At 38.3% G+C, this 21616-nt stretch overlaps 1 protein-coding gene across 13 annotated transcripts in view; it reads right to left on the reverse strand.

Moving 5' to 3' along the window:
• The window catches only part of QKI (QKI, KH domain containing RNA binding), a 157808-nt gene that overhangs the window by 17003 nt on the left and 119189 nt on the right, over nt 1-21616 (reverse strand). For 10 of the 13 annotated variants that reach the window (XR_004749863.1, XM_035323007.1, XM_035323013.1 and 7 more), the window contains 2 exons: nt 2851-2938; nt 315-611 (listed from right to left, as the gene is read on the reverse strand). Coding sequence is in view for 12 of the 13 variants with exons in the window: in XM_035323007.1 (XP_035178898.1) it covers nt 315-611; nt 2851-2938 (385 nt within the window). In the remaining variant the exon portion in view is untranslated. The remainder of the gene's footprint in view (nt 1-314; nt 612-2850; nt 2939-21616) is intronic. The other 3 variants (XM_035323008.1, XM_035323011.1, XM_035323006.1) reach the window with 2 other exon arrangements.

The following is a 21616-nucleotide window of genomic DNA, read 5'->3' on the forward strand; positions in this document are numbered from 1 at the left end:
ATGTCTGTTTTTTTTTTTTTTTTTTTTTTTTTTTTTTTTTTCTGGTTTATCCACTATCTAGTGTCACACAAACATTAAGATTTTGTTTTCTATGATCTTACTAATATACTGAACACGTTTCACAATGCAAAACATGTTAACATGTTTGAGTTACACCATTAGAATAATTTTCCTAGGCATTTTTGATATCTCTGAGGTAGGAATATAGCTTCCTTTTTTTTTTTTTTTTCCTTTGAGACCCATGACCTCTATATGCGAATATCATGAAAGCATATGCAATGTATTCTCCAGTCATGTGCAGATAAGAGTCTTACCTAATACACCACTAGGTTCAATAGGATACTCAAGAATTGATGTAGCTGGTGCCAGCGTGTAGGGGTACTCGTACGGGGTGTAAATTAAACCAGCTTCGGGTCCTGGTGGCACTATTGCAGCGGTGGGATGAGGAGTTCCGTTTGGCATGACAGCGGTTTGTATTTGTCTGATCAAAGGCATTATGGTAGGGCCAGCTGGCGTAGGAGTACGCAGGGCAGCTGGTGGGAGAACAGGCGCAGGCCCAGTAATGATCCTTGGAGCCTGGGCTGTTGCTGCAAGAGAAAAGGCAAGGGCTGCTACAGTAAGCAAAGAAATTCAGAGGAAAGTATGGAGATAGCAGTACAAAACGTGGAAAGAATGGGAAAAAAAGGGGAAAAGTAGGAAAGAAGAAAAATAAAAGGAAATCATTAGTACATGCGCTGATCACACAGTGCCAAAGCACACCATTCAAATGCAAACAGCTTTCCATTTTCCAGTGTGATTAAGTATGAACATGCAAAATAAAAAAGCCATTGTAAAACAGTGAGGTAGATTTCTCAAACAGGTTACACAGCACAAAAGCTCCATTTAGACCACATTTCTTCATTTATGCTATAAAGGCTGCATGAGACTGAGATGCATGCAGGAGATACAAGGAAAATACTGTCATAATCAAATACAGAGTACAAAATGTAGTGCAACTAGAGTCCACAGATACTCAGTTATGCAGAGCTACTGTATGAGTTCTACAGTTTTGTATCTCTTATGATGTATTTAAACATATATACAATTCCAGTTTCCAGGATCAGTGAAGTTAAAGAGGATCTGGAAAAGAAAATGCATCTCCACTCCTACTGTAGCATCAGCAACATACTTAAAATGTTTTTCATGTCAATTTTCCCCAAATATAACATTTTATTTGTTACAGAAGTCCACTACGGTCTTGTCTTGCACAGTGCTTGCACATGTAATTATTTGAAGCCTGTCGGCATACAATAGGAACAACTTCTTAAACACCAACACAGATCAGCTGGCAAGAGTCAATGTTAAACTGTTCTATTCCATTGGTTAGAACAAAGATTTCTATGCACTACTGCTGATCTACATTGATTTAATTAACTTACAGGTGGTCTGAGAAGAAAAATGCATGGGAAAGATTTTCATATTTGAGAGGGTGGGTTTTGTGTATTTATTTCAAAAATGCTCAGGCAATGCAGAATTAAAAAAAAAAACAACACAATTTTTGTTTCCATTTTTAAACTGAAATAAAGCACTATGGATTCCACATCATCAGTTTTCAGTAAAGTCAAGAACACAAACAATGAAAATGTCTTATTACCAAAATGTGAATATTAATGTGGAAATCTCTAGTCAGAAAATGAAAAAAATCCATCATCCCACTTATACTGTTAAAATAGACCAATGGGAATAGATCAGACAAAGAAATAGCTCAAATTAATATAAAGATTTCTATGCAACAGTTTGCATCAATTTATTCTGAAAGCTATTTCACTCATCAATTTGCAATAGATTGGGGATTTAAATAGGTTTAAAAAACTGAGCTGGGTTTAGACATTATGATGTTCATTAGGGGTGAAGATTTACCACCACCATTGTGGTGGTAAAAGCCCTCGCTTACGTATCTTCTCGAAACAGGAAAATTACACTGGTGTAAGCACTCTCAAATTGGCCTAACCACATTCCAACCTTTAAACATATTCAACACTGAAATGGAGCCTGTGTGGGGAAACCAATTTCCAAATATCAGTTGGCCCTTAGTGAAAAGACTGATTTATCTGTGCTTACATTTAACATCTGTATCGTAGCTACAGCAAAAGTTTACTTTGGAACAGTTTCAGAAACTACACTTTCAGAAGCAGCAATTAGATTTTAATCTAGAAAGATAGTTTGTATCACACATAGCACGTATATGCTGTCTTTCGTAGGTGTATATAATTAGTTTTCAAGTGTAAATCTGCACATACTTGCGTTTGCAAAAGCATCTCACACAAATCTAATGGAAGAAATTGTAAAAATGGCTCATTACATCACTGATCCCTGTGAACTCAGCAGTGAAATCAGTTGATGAATTGTTGGAAAAAACATAACACTAGGGGAACACATGCAAGGCAAGATGAAAGGAAGGAATATAATACAGAAAAATGTATTCACAGTATCCTGAACATCTGTAATACTTTCAAACTCAATGTCTAAAAATATAATTGAAAAGGAGTCCACTGCCCTTTATATTAAGGAAAAAAATAATGGTAAAATAGAAAAATCTGGCTTAAGAGTTGAATTTTGTTGAACTATATATTTGTAAATATTTCAGCCTAGACATGTTGTTCTTAAAGAAGAACAGTAACAAAAAACAGCAACAACAGCAACACAAAACACCAAAAGACTTGCAAAACTTATCTACAGAAGATCATCTGCAATGGCTACCTACGGTTTTCCTACACATTTGTCACTGTCCATTTACTTGAAGGTAGCTTTAAGAATCAAACCCTGAAAATACTACTGTTGCACTGACCCTCAAGATTATAACATGCTTACGTGATTTGATGTTGGCATCTCTGTAGGTGCCATTCAGAATTGCAAGCTCCATCAGTTGCATCTTTTTAAGGCTGTCTTCTCCTTCTGCCTGTATATGAAGAGATGGAAAGAAAGTCATGCTTATTAATTTACTAATGCATAAGATCTAAGGGACATAGAATAAAATGCCTGCAAGTTTTAACCAAGGAAAGCATCTGCTTAGAGATACAACCATTGTGCTTTGTTAACTTTTCCTTAAAATTAAGTACAAGCTGTCTATTTCCGATCATTAACTGGTACTGATACATATCTTAGAGGGTTTTAGAAAAGTCTCATACCATAAACTGCAAAAAAAAAAAAAAAAAAAGTAAAAAAATAAAAACCTTTTTCCACTGTAGGAAAAAAATAAAAATCTTTGAGCAGCTTTTCAAGTATCAACAACTGCTATATCACAGAATTCATAATTTTGGAACATGTAGATGTTGTCTGATGAGGATATAACTACTGTTTATACAGTATACATTATCCTTCATTTTTGTTTCAATATAGATGACTTGGCTGAAGTTATCAATTCCTTTGGTGTCCTGCAATTTGCATAAATACACAGTATTCCCCCCCAAAAAACAACAAAAAACTAAAAAGCAAAAAACCACCACCACAGAAAAAAACACTCACTTTATCTGTTACTAATAAAAAATATTATAATTAGTACAGTTCTGAAGACCAGACATTTTCTGATCTGTTTTTCCAGAAATTCTACCATTTGTTTAGTCTACCTCCTATCAACCAGAAAACAAGATAATGACATAGGAATCCAGGAGAGACAGTCATCAGTATGTACTTTAATGTTATCACCTTGCTTCTCACGTTGTCTACCATTGCTGAGAAGCCTCACTTGTAGGAAAAAGGGTGCAGATGAAGTGTGAGCTGCATTTCTTAAACTGGTTTATTGATTTTTTTAATTTTTATTTTAATTGATCTTGTCTATTCACATAATATTTTCCGGATATGTGGAACAGGATTTTTGAAGGTAATGACAACCTGGATCATAAGATACTGTGCCAGCCATGGAAACCCTAACAAGGATATTTCAGAGAGAGTTGTTCACCTGTCTTAAACTACAACTCCAGCAGATGGTTTGAAAAGGACTTTCAAAAGGACTAGTGGTTATGAAAAATTGAATTAAAGAGTCACAAAGAATAGTGATCACCAGCTATAACCAAAAAAAAAAGCCTATTAAATAACTTTGTGTCCATTACAGCACTGCAATACTGAAATGTCTCCCAAACTGGTTAAGAGTTGGTAAGAATATCCACATGCAGGGGTTCCAAAGAGAAGGGAAACATTTTCAAACGTGTTTAAAGCAAAATATTGCTATACATAACTGCCAAAACATGGATGAAGTAACTTACTTAACTGCAAAACAAAAAAGAGAAAGTCTCAAAATTACATTTAAACAAATAAACTACCTAGCACGAAGTGTGCTCAAGGTTCTCCCCACCCCCACCTGCAATGGCAACTATCATCTGATTTTTTAAATTATTTTTTCAACAACTTAAAATTAATACAGTAAGATGGGTCAAGACTAAATCACTTCCAGATCCCACAAATGAAAGTCCTAACTGTAATACTGAGGATTTACCTAAACACAAAAGATTACAAACTAACAATTGACATTGTCCTTAAACATACAGAATATACTAGAAGAGTTAGACATTATTTTCTTTATCTATTAAATACTGTATGACAGACCAAACCAACACTAATACTGAAAAAGTAAATGCACATTCAATTAGCATTTTAAGTACAAGTTAGCTGTGCAGTTAAATACTGTACTATACAGATACCTCAGATTCCACAATCATTAAAAGTATACTCTCTGGAATACAAAATGTACTGATTATAGCATGCTTAATATGACAGTCTCAGAACAGACTTACAATTTATATGCAGAGGATTTATTTATTCATTTTAAAGAATTTCTTATTCCACTGCATCATCACTGGTAAGTTATCTATACTGTGTTGTCAACCATGATGCAATAAAAGCAATTTCAAATCTATTTTTCTATCCAGAACTCAAAGACTTTTGTCATTCTGGATATAACTTCATTTCTCTTAATTTATTTTAGCAATAAAGATATTTAATATATTGATTCCCCCTTTTCCCTCCACCCATAATGGTTATTCTTTGCTACTGGCTTTTTGCTTGCGTTTATTTATTTAACAGAAAGCATGTAACCAAAAAAAAAAAAAAAAAAAAAAAAAGCCCTCCTCTCAATGTCACCTGCACCTCCCATATAGTTCCATCAGTGTTACTAAAATTGCATACTTCCTCCAAATAAGAGTTCGGGTGATTGATCTGAGACACTATTAATGAGTCTCAGTAAATGCTGGATCTTACATTCCACTTGCTAAGATAATTTTAGTAACTTTGTTATTCCAGATTTTAGACCATGGTACATGTTTTCCAAATGTAATTATTTATAGGAAAAACTTTAAGATAGCTTTTTTTCCCCTTCTGGCATCCCCAAAGGAAGGAGTTACAGCAATTTAAAAGCAATAAAAGACAAAGTAATCATTCTTATAATTCATATTTTTGATCTTTATTTTTCCTACAGGTCACTATGCTTTCTATGAGAAAACGTGGCAATTATTTAGATTTTACAAAGTTATGTTTACAAAAATAATAGCGGTCCTTAGAGTACAAAAAAGACTGAGCCCTTAACTTTAATTTTGGCTATTTAATTCTCTAGAGTACTACTCAGCAGTTGATAAAATTTTTATTCTTTTAAACGGACTCCAAAGCATAGTTTAAAACATTTCTTTTAAGATGGTATCAGTGGTGGTTCACAGATTCAAGATGTGGACTTGCACTGCCAGACATCAGCGCTGCCTTTCAACTTTTGGCATTTGGTTTTTCAAAGCACATATTGCAGGGGGGAAGCAAACCAACACACACATACACACGCACACACACAGAAACCCCCCACTGCTTAAAAATTGTTCATCGCTGACCACAGGGCATCTTGCCGGCTCCTCCCAGAAGATGGCACTGTTTGTTGCTCGATGCCACCACCTCCGGCCATGGTGCTCAGCACCCTGCACTGCTCCTCCTCCTGCAGCCCCTCGCTCCCTGAGGCCACCACCTCCCCTCAGGGCGCTGGCCACAGAGGCGGTTAGGAGCCCTTCAGATACCTCAGCATGGCCTTTGACCTCTCATTAGGAGCCCTTCAGATACCTCGGCATGGCCTTCGACCTCTCATACACAGTTCTCTACTTGATCATCATCCACCCATAGTCAAAACCTCAAGTTTCCATGAGATGGGATAGCGAAATGGGCCCACAGTTCCCTGTGGCCTATCCTCTCTTCACTGCTGGCAGATGATCAAATGAGGCCCGTCGATGCAATCCATCTTAGCTGCAGGCATTTCTGCAGGCACTCGCTGTTACAGCAAGGAGAGGTTGCAGCTGGGATACAAAGGCAATCTCTAAAGGGACAGTACATTACCTGTACAATAGCTACAACAAAGCTCAGCCATTTGTACCAAAAGGAAGCCACTTTGAGCAAACATCAATAAGGTCACTTAAAGCCAGATTTGCATTACTAAGTTGAAGCTCAAGTGATTGACTCAATCCTCTCATCCTCTTAAATCTTCAGTGCTTTCCTTGTATTTCTCATGTGCAATATAACATGCTGATTAAGAAAAAAAAATGCTATCTTGAAACCTAATTCTTTAAATGCAAGTACTTGCAGCTGCTCTCTGAATATGCACAGTGAAGAGATGCAGTAAATCCTAACAAAGCCAACTACGTGCAGACAAGGGTGGCTGCCGCTCTGTCAACACAGGGCCAGCACTCCTCACAGCAGCTCGGCCCTACTTGGACCAGCAGTAAAAAGACCAAATGCCTGTGAGCACCGTCATTTTGAGCACCTTGTTTCCTAATATTTATCAGAGTAGGATTAATAGTCACAAAGTTTAAAATGCTAGTAATTACTACTGTCACCTACACCAAGCCTCTCTGCTGTACTTGTAATATTTACCTGGTATTAAAACCAATGGAGATTTTTTTATTGACACTATTTACAATTACCCTGTTGCTTTTTTCCTTCCTACAAAAATGCACAATAAAATATTAAAAACCATTTTGACTTTGCCCCTTTCCAGAAACACAAAGGAGTAGCGTCACCTCTCTGTGGTGAAAAAGGGACAGCTGTACAGACAGACATCTACATCTGAAAATAGGTTTGAGGCCCACACTGGAGATCCCACAAGAGCCTGTGGAACACTTCCCAAAGTGAAAGAATCCCAAACAAAATATGCAATGCTCACCATATTGATGCCCACTTTGAGCAACAACTCTCCTACATTGGCTAACACTGGTTGTTCAGAAAAAAATTGAGGAGCACCATTATGTAATAAAATGCTGTCAGTGAGAACTTGTTTCACATCATTGAACAGGGAGCTGGGAGAGAACACGCTATTACCTTCTTACTTTTTTAATGACTTCATTTTATTTTCCATGTCCAAGCTTTAGTTCAACCCTGTTGAACCTCTGATATCTCAAGATCCTCAGAGAAATTCTTTTGTTTAACTAATACATCTGAAATCATTATATTTTAGGCACTTAAATCCCTCAGATTCTTGTATGCATACAGTGTGTGCTTTGGAGTACCATACATTTTAACTTTTTATTCATACACAAAACATACCGACATTGATAGATAGACCCAGGATCAGGCTGGAAGACAGACAAGCATGCAGTGCATTCCCTGCACTGTACTTCAGCAGTATATTCCAATACACTGCTGAGCAGAGATCCACAAGGGGCACACAGCAGAGTACCCACACAAAGCTCCTTAGGTGTCTGCAGCTGAATTAATTCACCAACCAAACAATCCACTCAGTGATAGCTGTAATTCCTCTTCCTCATAGAGCTGCTTGAGCCTCACAGTTCTTACCAGCTACGTCTCAAAACGTATCCTGATTCTCATTACTAGTGCTGGCAGGGAAAGCCCTGAGCCTTTCTGTACAAAGGACACGTGCACTTTCCCTTAAAATGTGCATTTTCCCCTTAAAGTAACTATGTTGGAAAATATAACAAATATTTTTTCCTACATTCATAATAACAGAAATAACACTTATTTAGTTGATGTTAGTGACTTTTGTGGACAGCCTGGCTTCCAAATTTCACACATTTTGGAAGATGCTTCTGCATGCTGTTATACATCCCTGCGCTTCAGTTTGATTATCAACTGACCTGAGCTCAGCCCTAGGGAAGGTGTAGCCAGCACTGGCTTTGGTTAAGGCTGCAGGCCTTAATGAGTTGTTTCAGGGCCATCCGTTCAGGATCAAAGAACAGCAGGTAGGAAGTGATGGTGAAACAAAGTGATGCGTAAATCAACTGCAGATGCAAAGACAAAACATGAGTCTTGATCATCCCCAGCCAACTGTGGTGGGTGTCTGTCCCACCAGGCTGATGGAAAATAACCAAGCAGCTCCAGCAAGGCAAGAGCACCAAAGAACAGCATTCATCTTTCATGTGCCTCAGGAACTTCTTGCACAAGCTATGCCTTCCTACCTGCCCCATACCACCTCTGGTTAAGCAGAAATCCTCAGTGGTGCTTTGGTACCTTTCCTGACACCCTCAGAGAGGGAGTAGCTATGTCTTCCAACTAATACCTTTTGTCCAAGTCCCTGTGCTTCTCTCCACATCACTTCAGGTTGAGAGTTTTGCCAATAGCACAGTGTATTTTTATGTACACAGTTAAGGCATTTAATAATTTTATACACACACTAAACAGAATGGCAGGGAACCTGGCAGGTTTGAAAAGACAGTATACTAATGAACAAGGATACTTAAAACCCTTCCTCAAATAGAAAAATCACCTACAGTTGGCACATACAGTAAACATCTTTTCTCCCACTGTACCTCTGGAAAGACACGTACATTAAATATGAAGACTTGTATTAACCTGTGTATCTTTATCAGACAAACGACCTGCAACTCATTAATTTAATATGAATTTTGGTAAAAACACAGTAGCACCACTTAAGTATTTTCTGTCACTGATCGTGCCTCTCTCACGGCGCAGGCGCTGGTGCCCCGCAGGGGTCTGTCATCCTGCCTTCCCACATCCCCAGCTGCTGGAGCAGGGTAGCAGCTGCGGCTTCCTCGCCAGCACTCCGACACTCACTTTGACTCAACGTGCTGTGGAATGCTTTTATCTAGCTGACAAAGAAAAATGTTCCACTGCAATTCACTTGTAGATCAGTAAGTATTCCAAACATACCATGCGCCAGTCAAACAGCCTTTACACATGAATGTCTCCATTCAGGGACAAAAACCTTCCATTCATAATTGATAAACAAAAAAAACTCACAAATAATATACTACAAATTCCTAGACATACACGTATTAGAACAAAAAACAGATATCAGGCATCAATATATTATAAAATGTGTTATAAAAGACCACAGGGAAATGCATTGGAAACCCTGAAGGTAAACACACAATCTACTGTTCGTAAGGTTTTTGTCCTTTTTTTAGTATGTACGTCAAAAGACTGATGTACCTACTGCAATGAAATCCTAGTCAAGATGACAAGTAACCACATATGAAACACAAAATAGAAGGGCTTTTTAAAAGAATCTGAATTTGAGTGCCAAAACTGCTCATCAATTACCTCTGTAAAACACCAGATTTCCCCTTTGTAAAGGCTAACTTTTACTTCTGGCAAGCTACTCTGTTACTCAGAGTTAAGAAATAAACATCCTGTAATTCCTTCCCCTCTAGAAACTTGACAAAGGCTTTTAAGTTTCCCATGCCCAGAACATAAATGTGGATAGTTAGAAGCTGTTGGTAAACATTTCCCATTTAGACTTTCTCATCCTTGTTTGTATACTTCCGATGGTGACGGAGCAGAAGGCCTACAACATCGCTTTGCTGGTACCAAGGAGAATTTGCCAGAGCATTATTCTGGCATCATGCAGCAGCTTCTCTTTTACCAGAGGAGGCTCCTCCACATACTTTGAGACAAAGTAAAATAAATCACTACTTCAAGACCACCCATATTTCTTAGAACCCTGTATGCCATTAATGATGCTGTGGCATTGAATAGGTGGCACGCTGTAGCTCAGTTATTTCTCTGTTTCCTTTTCAACACTGATACACAATGCTGTGTCTATAAGGACAGGCAAAGATAAATTAGCATCATTATTTCTTCTGGGCAACACAGCCTGCTTATCTTCTTCAAAGCAAGCTCTCAGTTCAAATGATATGCAAAGAAGACTGTGCTGTTTCACTTGACAAATTCATTGGTCATAATGTTAAAGATACACTAGGGGGAAAAGGCAGCATATCTTTTTACACTTCCCATCACCTTATCTGACATATCCATGTTTAATCATGATACTTAGCTTACCAGTTGTATTTTTGAGAGTCCTTATGCCCCCCTCCCCCACTTTCCATTTCTGCAACAAGAAAATATAGATAAGGTACTGAAAAATCAGCATGAAACACATTTTATAAGCCAGACTGAAAGGCTAGGTTCCTGTAAAGCCTATAAGCCTAGGTTCCAGTATCAGTGGAACCTAGGGGCTTTTTTCACCAAATATCTCCGAGGTACTAGTTGTTCATGTATTGAAAAAATTACCTGAAACATTCTGCTTGACCTTAACAGATTTTTATGCCTGTCGCAACATTTCTTGAAGACAGACATATAAGGATGATATTCGTATCACGGAGTCTGGGGGTTTCAAGGAAATAACATCCCTTGGATTAATTATACTGAATGCCCAAGAGTAATTTAAGTCCAAAATTTGCTTTTTGTTTAGCTCTTTTTTATGAATTGTCTTTTCCTCACACCCCCGACTTTAAGTGTTAATAAAATCAGTGACAAGAATCTACATACACCACACAGAACAGCAATTCACAAAGCTCCAGAACAGAAACACCTTTCATGATATATATACACCAACCCGCCCAAAATCCTAGAAGAAAAGAACATTTGTACAGTACTCTACAATGTTTCCAAAAAGACAGAATTGTACTGAAATACATTAAGATTTATTTGTTAATATATGTATTAAGATTCAAATTAAAGAGCAATCAAAAATGTGAACTACAGCATTAGATGTATTTTTAGAAATGTGAAAGCCCAGTTAAAAAACTTTTAGAGCTAAACACTATTTTTGGTATTTCTAATTTTGGACACCCAAAAGGTCCTCCTCAATGGTTAGTTTAATGCTGAAAAGGAGCATAGCTAAACTATATGCTCACTGAATGAAATGCTACCAGGCAAGCGTCTGGTATAAATTTTCCACACGGGACTCTACCAGCAACATCTTAAGTACCTCAAACATCGTAGGAATCAGAACAGAGCAGGAATCAAACACGACCCATATCATGCAGGTCTTTATTCTAGCTATAGCTTTTGAAACAGACTGAACCATGCCAAAACACTTGGGAGATTGTGTTGATGCATTCCACTGACACTGGGACAAATGTTTCAACCCACCCTGTATATTAAATAATGATAAAAATAATTTCACCAACTTATGCTTCACAACTACCTACACTCAAGGTGGCTGTTCTAATAGGTATAGCTGAGAGGCAGTTGCTAGAAAAATAAAATTGGAATAATTAAAATATGTTTATGTAAGTCTAGCCTGATCTGTCATATTTATTTTTCCTTTGTTATCCCAGGAGTTTTCTATACAAGGTTTGAATTTGTAAACTGTGAACAGCTCTAAGTTTCTCATAAGTACAGCAAAGACACTGAATTCAGATATCATCTCCTCCACCCTCAAAAAGAGCCCATTATTTCAAAACTAGTATTTTGTTGCAAACTGTAGACTCAAATGCCAGCTAATTCTTTCCAGCTATGCTAATGTTTTAGTACATAAACAAAGCCTTTCATTCTTGAAACGGTACTGAAATATGACCCCCAATGTTTTTATATGTTAAACATGTCCATTATGTTTTAATCTGTTCCCACACAGAAATAAAAAGAGAAAGCAAGAAAAATGACATTTCATTTCAGATCAGATTTACTAATCTAGGAAGAAAGTGACAAGTTCTCTCCCTTTACAGCAACAAAAGAAACGTAACTGCTGGTGACAACAGCGAAAAGATTGTTGCTGTGAGTTAGGGTACATCTTTCAAGTGTACTTTCTCTTATGTGTTTCATTAAGCACAGTATTCAGGGTTGCATGCTGTCACATGGGAATTCAAGCCGTGGCAGTAACTATTAAGACATTTTTATCTTCAGCCTGAGATGTCCTGAAAAGGCAATACCGACCAATTAAAATAAACTCATCTATTAGGATACAGAGTAAAAGCATGAATGCTTAGGCTTATCCAGTTATAAGACAGAGGGAGTAGCAGCCATCCCCAGTAGTAGCTTCTTAGACTACCACACTGCTATAGTCACATTTTCATAAGAATCATGACAACTAAGTGTGATGAGGAAACCAACTTAAATTGCTTCTGCATTTCACCTACCCTCCCTTTTGTAATAGGTCTACATTTTTTGGTTTCCAAAGGAACAGGATGTGCAATGGCACAGTTCTGTTGACACTTGTTCTCTCTCTCTCTCGGGTGGAGTAGTCTAATGACAAATGACTACAATTTAGAACTCTGTAAAAAACTACCATTTATATATACATATACATAAGATGCACAAAGATACAACTGACTTAAATCTTAAATTTCTTGATCCCCTAAGGAAACAAAGTTGAAGGGACCTATGCACTCAGTATATATTCTTAAAGTAATTCTCAACAGCTGCTAAAATGTGAATGAGTACTAAAAGTTCACAATTACTTCCATCTGCTTGCCAGTGTAGGTGCAACCACAAATCTGCTGACTCTAAGGCATGCATGTCTTACATACATTTTTATTGCTATTCTAGTATAGATGTTACTCTAAAAATTGAAGCTAATACTTCCATAAGCACCACAGATGCCCGTCCTACTTTCCTTGTGCTCTGAGAGCTGACGAGGCCCATGACCAGGCGACAGGAGTGTTCCAGCTGGCTGGGCTCCCCTCGCTTACGGCTGGCTAAAACCTGCTTTCACACAGCTTAAAAATATAGAGAAGTGAAAAAAAGAATGGTGCGCGCTCTCTTTAGGGGACAAATATGTCAATCACGTGACCTTCTGTTTGAAGGCTCAAGCTGCTCGAGGCAGTGTGTTGCTAGGGAGAAGGCTTTCTTTGCTATTTATTGAGCTTTCTTTCCAGCTTTACGAAACTAGCCAATGATGATTTTCCAGAGACAGCGGTGAGAGCTCAGCGCTGCCTGGCCGAGGCCATCAACAAAGGGCCTTTGAGGAGCGCTTCCTCCCGAGCGCGTGATGTGACATGACGCAACATGACCGCAAGCCTGTGCGACCAAGGACCCTCTTTCCCATTCCCCCATGGCACAGCAATCTATGGCGATCCCACAAGCGCTGACTGACCGCCCCTTCGTGCCCGGGTCCTCCGGCACTGTGGCACCTCAGCGCAACAACCAGCAAAGCGCCCATTGGCGAGCAGGCGCCGAAGGCAGCGGGGAATCCAGGTAACCCCAAGTGCCTGCTCAGCGGCCATATGGCCAGGGCCAAGGCGAGGCCTGCAAGTTTCTATCAGTTCCTACCGTTGTTTTGATGTTATTGCTACCTAAGTTCAGTATTTTAAAAGCTTTCTAAGGCAAAGTCCCATACATTTGGCAAACAGACTTCTGAAGCATTCATCTTAGAGAAAAATATGTACGGACTTTAGTTCTTCATTAATTCCATTAATCTTGGGCATCAGCACGTAATAGCTTCACTTACAGAAGATTAGTGTATTCTTAGTAAATCATGGAAAATCATATCATATATTTCAGTTTCCTGTAACTATTCCACAGAAGTGATAATCATTCTACTTCTTCTATTAAGAAAAGCACGTTTCCAGTGTACTTCGTTTAGATTAATTAAAACATTCTTAAGTCCTGTCTTAATTATTATTTAATTACTCTTGAAGCTGGAGTAGGATGCATTGATTGTGTTAACGGAAGTAAAACCAGCTTATTGCTTCAAGACATTCACCTTTTGGCTTTGGGTGTTTATTACTTTAAAGGCTAGTATTTAGCGTCCAGATTTGGATAAATAAGAACCACCTATTTTTCATAATGTAATAGCTCAAATGCTCAGCTTCACAGACAAAACTTTATTCTAAAATTTATAAATCCTTTAAATTAAAACTTGGAGACATTAGCAATTATTTGCTTTATAAAGTATTACTAGAACTTTAAAAAAAATTACATTTTGAAATAAGCCTAATCAATTACAGGAAAAATACCTTTCCGTTATTTTCTAATTTGCACCAAAAAAAAAAAGTGTCTTAGCAATTTATGTATAGGACAGTTAGAAAAACTTTCCTGTTTTTCTTATTAAACAAGTTACCATAAAAAGTGCTTTCTGGAGACTGAGGTAACAGCCCTCCTCCCCCCAACTTTCAAATGCCTTGCACAAATAGCAGGATCTACCATTTCTGTATGTGGGACATGTCAGAACAGTATCTGCTGCGAGCAGAGAGACACACATTTCACATACAGAAAAGAGACCACAGTATAACAAAGAGAGTCTTCTATGCAGAAGAGACTTGGGATCATGTCTCTCATATCAATGACTCACCAAAACACATGACTGCTTAACCTATTGGAAAGTCCCCAGAAAAAATCACTGAGCAGAACATTTTCACCTCTTTTTCCAAATACACTATGTTACCAGAATACAGCAGAGCAGGTGCAGAGATGGGTGGAGACCGCAGTCTGCTTACCTTTCATAAAAGATCAGACAAAGCTCACCCTGCCACTAGCAAACCTGTGGGGCAATCAGGAATATCAGGCCAGCACAGGCCTCAAGAAACCATCCCAATGTTTCTTACGTGGCAAGAAGCTCCCGCAGCATGATCCTGGGAGTGTTCTCAAGACTGAGACGGCTTAACAACAGGCTTATGGAGATTCCCTGGAGACCAGCTGAAGGGCAAGAAATTGGATGCTTGTGGAAAAAAGGGGAAAGAATACAGATATTGTTCTAGTCTTATTAAAACAAAAACCAAGGAAAATACTAATGTAGTAAAGTAGACAAGAGTATCTGAAGTACCAGAATCATCACAGTCATGTGGAAAAAAAATACAAAAAGCAAGCAAGAAAAAACATGTAAGAATACAGCCTGAAAGAAATGAACAGGATGAAAGCAGAACAAAGTTAAGCACCAGCCACTAGCTAACTTGGCTGGCCACAGGAACCTTGCCAGACTGGATGCTGGCACCTGAAGAGGCAACTGCACTTCCCCTCTGCGCTCCAGCTGCTGCAGCACTCCGCTGGCTCCCTGTGCTGCTCAGCTCACTGAGCCAGCAGCAAGTGGTCCCCTGCCCCTCCTCCTGCACACAAAGGGGTAACTCTGGACCCGGTGGCTGGGAGAGCAGGATCAGCCTTGGCACCGAGAGCAGGGAAAAATGGGAGAACAGGTACAACTACTTTGTCCTTCTCTGACTTGCTTAAATTCAACTTCAGTACATTTTTATCCAGTGAGTAGACGCTACCTGCGTATCCTTCCTTTGGAGGCTGCCTTTCTCTTTTAGCCAAGCACTTTGCAGGCTATGCTAGTTTGTCAGTATCATCATCTGTGAAGTTATATCAGAGGAATCTGTGCACCAAGGTCTTCTCTAAAGAATGCCCCCTTCCCCACAGCAAAATCTCCTCTATGGGCTGAAGTTAATTGATGTAAATATCACTTCTCTTCTTCCCGAAGTTGAATTTGAAGGAAGGTGTTCTGTAATGTAGGCACTAAGTATCAAGAAGCACAACATATATAAGAGTTCAGGGAGTCTCACCTTCCAAAAATGTAAAATATTGAAATACATTAAAATAAGGAATCAACTAACTAGTTATCTGTTTTCTCAAACACAATTTAATGAACCTACACGATAAAACAATTAAGTTCTTTAAGCCCAATTTTCTGTCTTAGAATGAGAGAAGTATGTATCAGGCCTATCTTAATTAATTTCCCCATCCTTCCCCACTAATTTAAAAACCTGCCTCCTCAGCAGAAACACAGATACAACATTTAAGTAACCATTTATCAGGACTCGCACTAAAAATTTTATAAAATTTCAGTGCAAGTTAAAAGTTTATACTGGAACAGAAATAATCAAGTCTTTATTACATCAAAATTTCATTTAACAGCTTTCCTTTTCTGATTTTAAAACAGTTGAGTACCTGAACTGTGGCTGAAACACTCAGCAGTCACCAAGCCACCCTGGATCAATGCTGTCACCCCATGCTCAGGGAATTGTTTGTGATAAATTACCCTATGATATTTTAAAGTGGGAGTGCCCCCGTAGCTTTCCAACTAACCTTAAATGCCAAATGCATATTTTATCAACTCTGTGGAGAACAGGCAAAATTCTAATATTAAAATACGAAATCCAACCTAATAACCCCAAGCGGTTCAAATGGTAACTTTTCTTCCCATACATTCAGTTCCAGTGCCTGCACATCACCTCCTCCAAACTGAATTTTCAGTTTCTTCTCAGATAGATTCTTAGAGATCATTGTCACTTAAGTCAAAACTCTCCCATTTTCCCATTTCTAGATTTCATCCTTGATTGTCACTTCTTTCTCCAAAATTCTATTTTAATATTGTTCAGCGACTCCAATTCTCTAAACACTTATTGTTCTAATGCAATCATTACAAGAATGCAACTCTTTCAACTTACATATCCAAAATAAATTGTACAATGAGACTGTCTTTCAGGGACGGCAGAATTATCATTTCATATTCCTGTAGACAAGGTGCACACCCATAAGTAAAAGCAGCTTAAAAGGCATTCTCTATGACAGGATAAATCACCTGAGCCCTTCTTAATCTCCTGAACTGTGGAATCTCATGAATATTGCAAAATAATACCCAAATTCACATATTCTCTAACTTTATGGATTATATACTTATACATGGTAACTTGCATTAAAAACCTCCTTTCATGTGTGTAAAAGTGATTTACAGAAATAGAAAATTATATGAAAAATGGAAGAAGAGCAATTAAAGCTTTCAGTTACAAGATGCAAACCAAAATCAGGTATCAAACCTAAAAAGAGATGCATGTTTTTGGACAGTAAGAGTAAATGAAGAATATTCATTTTCTCATCACTGATGGGAAGAAAGGAAAGTACTTTTCCTTGAGTCAAAGAAAATACAGATTGCAAAGGTCCAAAAGAACTGAAAAGCTAGGGGAATTCTGAAATGATTTAAATAAAAATGAATGGATTTCTGTTTCTGAAATGCATAAAATTAAGCTGAACATGATTGAGTTCAGTAAGCTGAGACCTTAAAAAGCTGAGGCTGGAATGGGTATCGATCAGATGGAAAACTTATGGAGAATCGTTTCATTACATAAAATACAACACATGATGCTAGAACACAAAAAAATTAAAATACTATCTTAAGAATGTTTTTCCTAGGCTATAAACTTCTGGGTCCTTTGGCTGAGGCTTCATATTGCTGTTGAAGGAGTCAAATAGTTTAAAAGATGCAAAAAAAAAAAAAAAAACCAACAACCTTCTCAGCTGGCACTTCTGTGGTACTTTCAGCCAAGACAACTCATGGTGGTCACAACCCTATTCTCTTTCCTCTCTTTTGCCCTCCTGTATCCAACGCTTTATCCATGCCTGAGCCATGTCGATTGCCTAATCTGGAAAGACTTTTGGGGAGGTGAGGTGAGGTGGGGTATGAATAGCTTTCTGTCAGATTTCCATGCTGAAAAAGCTCCCTGCAGGCTCAAATGCGCGTCAGCATCATGGAGGAGAAACTGGGGGGAGCTGAGACTTCCCGAGTGCACCTGTCCATTGACTCAGCTCCATGCAGAATTAGCCTTAGTCTTGGACTGAGGACCCTACGAAAGTCAACTAATTTATTGATATCTATTTTTTCATCTTTCTGCATTATACTCTTCTGTAGAACTATCTTGAGTGAGAAGTGATGATTTCCATCAGCCAAGAACTGTATGTATTATGAACATTTTGTTTCCAGGCTTCTGCACACAACGTTAATTTTGGCACAACACCATGTAAATGCTACTCTGGAGTTCGGATACCAGCAGCACACACACACAGCTTCAACTCGCTGAAGTTTATAAGGTAGAGACTAAGTAAAAAGAACTGCACAAAGAAACAAGTTGCAGGAATCTAAAGATCTGAGGCCAATGTGGCAATGCCAAAATTAAATGAAAAATGGATGAAAATACTTTTAAAATTGTATCAGAAGAGGGGTGGGGGTGGGGCATGCCTTGAGAAGAAACAGCTGCTACCCTACGGAATGTAGCAGAATGCCTATTTCTTTGACTCCCTGGATTCCTGCACCAGCAGGAGCCCAAGAACCCCAGAAATGTAAGAAACTAAACAAGAGGAATGAGTGCTTTTCACAGCTTTCCACTTTTTCCCACCTTTGGTATCTATTTCCTGGATAGCCCTGTCTGCTCTGGTGCACAAAACATTGTGGGTTACTTCTCTACTGTTTAGCAAATAAAATCAGGTCATAGAAAGGCCTGACAAGTGTTTTGTTATATCCACCCACAAAATAAGTAACTGAAGTCTGCAGTTGGGTTCAGCAGTGAAGCAGAAAGAGGATTTTGCTTCTGTATGTTGAACAGGCTGATCACATCTCATGAAAACAGCCCACAGTTGGGATCACAAATTCAGACATCAGCAGGTCCAACTCAGTTTTGCCTAAGACAACATAACAGATAATTTGAGTCCTACACAGCTAAGTTTTATTTTTAATACTATTCTTTTAGATGTTAAAACCAAAGGGGTTCTCTCTGCACTGCTAACAAATGTCTTCTATTAGGTAACCTGACCATTGCATATCCTTCTCCAGAATGAAGACATTTCTGAGGTAAGTGATCGGTAATTTTCATGTTATCAAAACCATAAATTAAAAAAAAAAAAAAAAAAAAAAAAAAAAGATCTTATGCAACATTTCTTCTGAGTAGAAAACAAGGGAAAAGTAAAGATTATACAAGCTCTTAGCAAAACTAAGGTAGCACTATGAAGCCCAGGTTCCAGTTATAAATAATCACCAGATATCCCTATCCCAACATCTAAATTGGGAAGAAGGAAAAAAAAAAACAAAGGCAAACCAGTTTAAGCTGCTGCTCTGGTCCCACTGCCACTTAGTTCCACCCATAGCTGTCTGTGCAAGTCTGCCAGAGGGGATGAGAGAAAGAAGGCACAAGACTCAAACTGAGATATGGCCCAAGAAAGCCCACCAAGTCTATGGAAACGAAATTCAAAAACCCAAGAAAAATCTCAGAGTATGAAATTAGCAAACTCTAGTACAGAGAAACACCAATGAGCCCTGTGAATTTTTTTTTTTAACAGCACCAGTTCGCAGAGCTGCTGTACAGTATTTGTACTATGTACCTAAGTGATGCTTTGCGTTCAACCCAGCATCCTGTGAACTGTTCTCTGTAGCACCACATTTCCTTCACTACAAAAATATGCTGATGTCCTCTCATCGTATCTCTCTCGTGACACAGAGAGTGTAACTACTCATAGTTTTTGTTTCAAAAGCCACTTCACAATCACTTCGGTCGTATCATTAGATTTTGCTGCTCCTCATCTAAGAAAGAATGGTTTCATCTCACCAATCTGCTGGAAGTTTAAAGGACATACAGTTTAGAAGACAAAATTATTACGAGAAAGCGGTACTTTTAAAAGTGGCTTTTAATGAACAGCTAAAATTCTGAGTATCAGTAATAGTAAACGCTACTCTTGTCTTTGTCTAATTTCTTTGGAGATAGTTCTGAAGTTTCACAGAAACAGTTCCCTGAGGCTACCAAGCAGAATTTCAGCTGCATCATTAGTAAAAGTTTAGGAATCTGTTAGAACTTAGCAGCTGTTCAGCTACTGAACCATCAGCACAAATTTACTATTTTCCTTTGCTAATTTACAGGATTCCTACTAGGGATGTAAGATCATATCAAGGAGTTCTAAGCATATTTTTACTGCTTTAAACAAAAGCCTAAATTACTGCCATTACAACACTACTGCTGTCTTTTTAATTAGTTCATCCACAATATCTTAACACTGATGAGTTAAGATTTGAGATACATACTAAAAAGGATCATAAGGAAACATTTAAGCCTAATTCTATATGCCCAATGTAAAAGCTATTTTTGAGGAAAACGTTGAATGCTATCCCAAGGATGTCATATCCTAGAATATACATTTTAAAGTTTAATATCCAAGAAGTCAAGAGTGTATTAGCTTCCCTATTTCATTCTGTGAGTTAGCAACTCTGCACGGCCAGGAGAACATTAATACTTGCTTTGAAACAAATAGTGCAAAATCCTGGTCATCAGTTCTTACTACTACAGCTGACTTCTTGAGCACAACTGAAGGTTAAGCAAGCAGAAGTGATGTTCATCAGTTGAGGCATTTGTGAAAGCAGCAAGTCCATCTTCTCACATTTCAATAGCACTGGTGCTGACAAAGAAGTCAGCAGGTCAAAGCCCAACTCCCTTCAGAGAGAATGCAAGCCTGAGCTGGGAAAACATTTACATATGACCTGAAAAAAAACAGTCTGAAGGGCCACAGCACCTTATTTGTTTTCAAAAGAAACCTTCACTGCCCTCCTCCCCTTCCAGAAGCAGATTTGACAAGTGTTGTAATAAATATTACATGCACAGAGGAAAGTTGAAATCAATAGCAGGTTAATGTTTATTGAAACAATACAGAGAACCATTTTTAATAGCATTACTTGAAAATAGATCTAATCTAGCAAAGGAAATTCAATTTATGTTTCGAGCAATCAGATTTTATTTTTTACTCCAGGGATTTGTTTCAAACTCTGTCTCTGAAAATGTGCTTACTGTACTGTATTTAGCCGAAACAGTTTAGCCTTAATAAGCTGATAGTCTGCACAGGAGCATGGATCAACTTATTCTCATTAAGAACGTAAGCAGCTTTCTAACAGCCTTCTTTGCTGTTCAGCCTATGCCAGAGAAAGCAGGGATCTCTCCTCTAAAACCCGTAATTTATGAGTTTATTCAAACCCGCCAAATTGCTTTAAGTAAACGCCTCTTATATTTGAAAATTCCCATGGCAACTCATTTGGTTTGGCAGGAAGGCAGACCCAAATTCAATCCTTTTATCCTCCAGCTAAACCATTACAATGGTAATTCTGCTCTGACACTCTGAAGAGACTGCTAATTACTGTACTCTGGTCCCCAGACAGATTTCCCATTCAGATTAAAATGGCTGTGCAGCGTGGAGAAGAGTAGCAACACCTTTGTGTACACGAAGGGATGGATGTACTCTCGCATTACGGCTTTTTACAACAGAGGTTCCGCTATCGCAAAGACAAAGCATCTTCTACGTAACCAAGTCTTGCAGAACAAAAAATAAGGAAGGCAAAACCGAAGAGCAGGACAGCAGAGAGGACAATCCAACCACCAACGTCGGCATTTTGACTATTGAAGATACGTAGCCACCTCTCAAATGAAATCAATTTATCTTCTGTTACTGCTATTACATACTGCATATAAACGTCTAAGCTACAGATCAAGGAACTACGTAAAGTGCTACTGAATACTGTACGCTGTATCATTATACAGACCGTGCAAGTACCCACTATTTCAATGTCACTGCAATGGCTCAATTTTTAAAAAGCCACCCATGTCCTTTTGCAGCATTAATTTTTGAGTTCTTTTTTTTGTGTGTGCGATAATGCTTTTCCCCCCCCGCTGTCACTTTAAAT

This window comes from Oxyura jamaicensis, chromosome 3 (assembly GCF_011077185.1).
Source record: "Oxyura jamaicensis isolate SHBP4307 breed ruddy duck chromosome 3, BPBGC_Ojam_1.0, whole genome shotgun sequence".
Lineage (NCBI taxonomy): Eukaryota > Metazoa > Chordata > Aves > Anseriformes > Anatidae > Oxyura > Oxyura jamaicensis.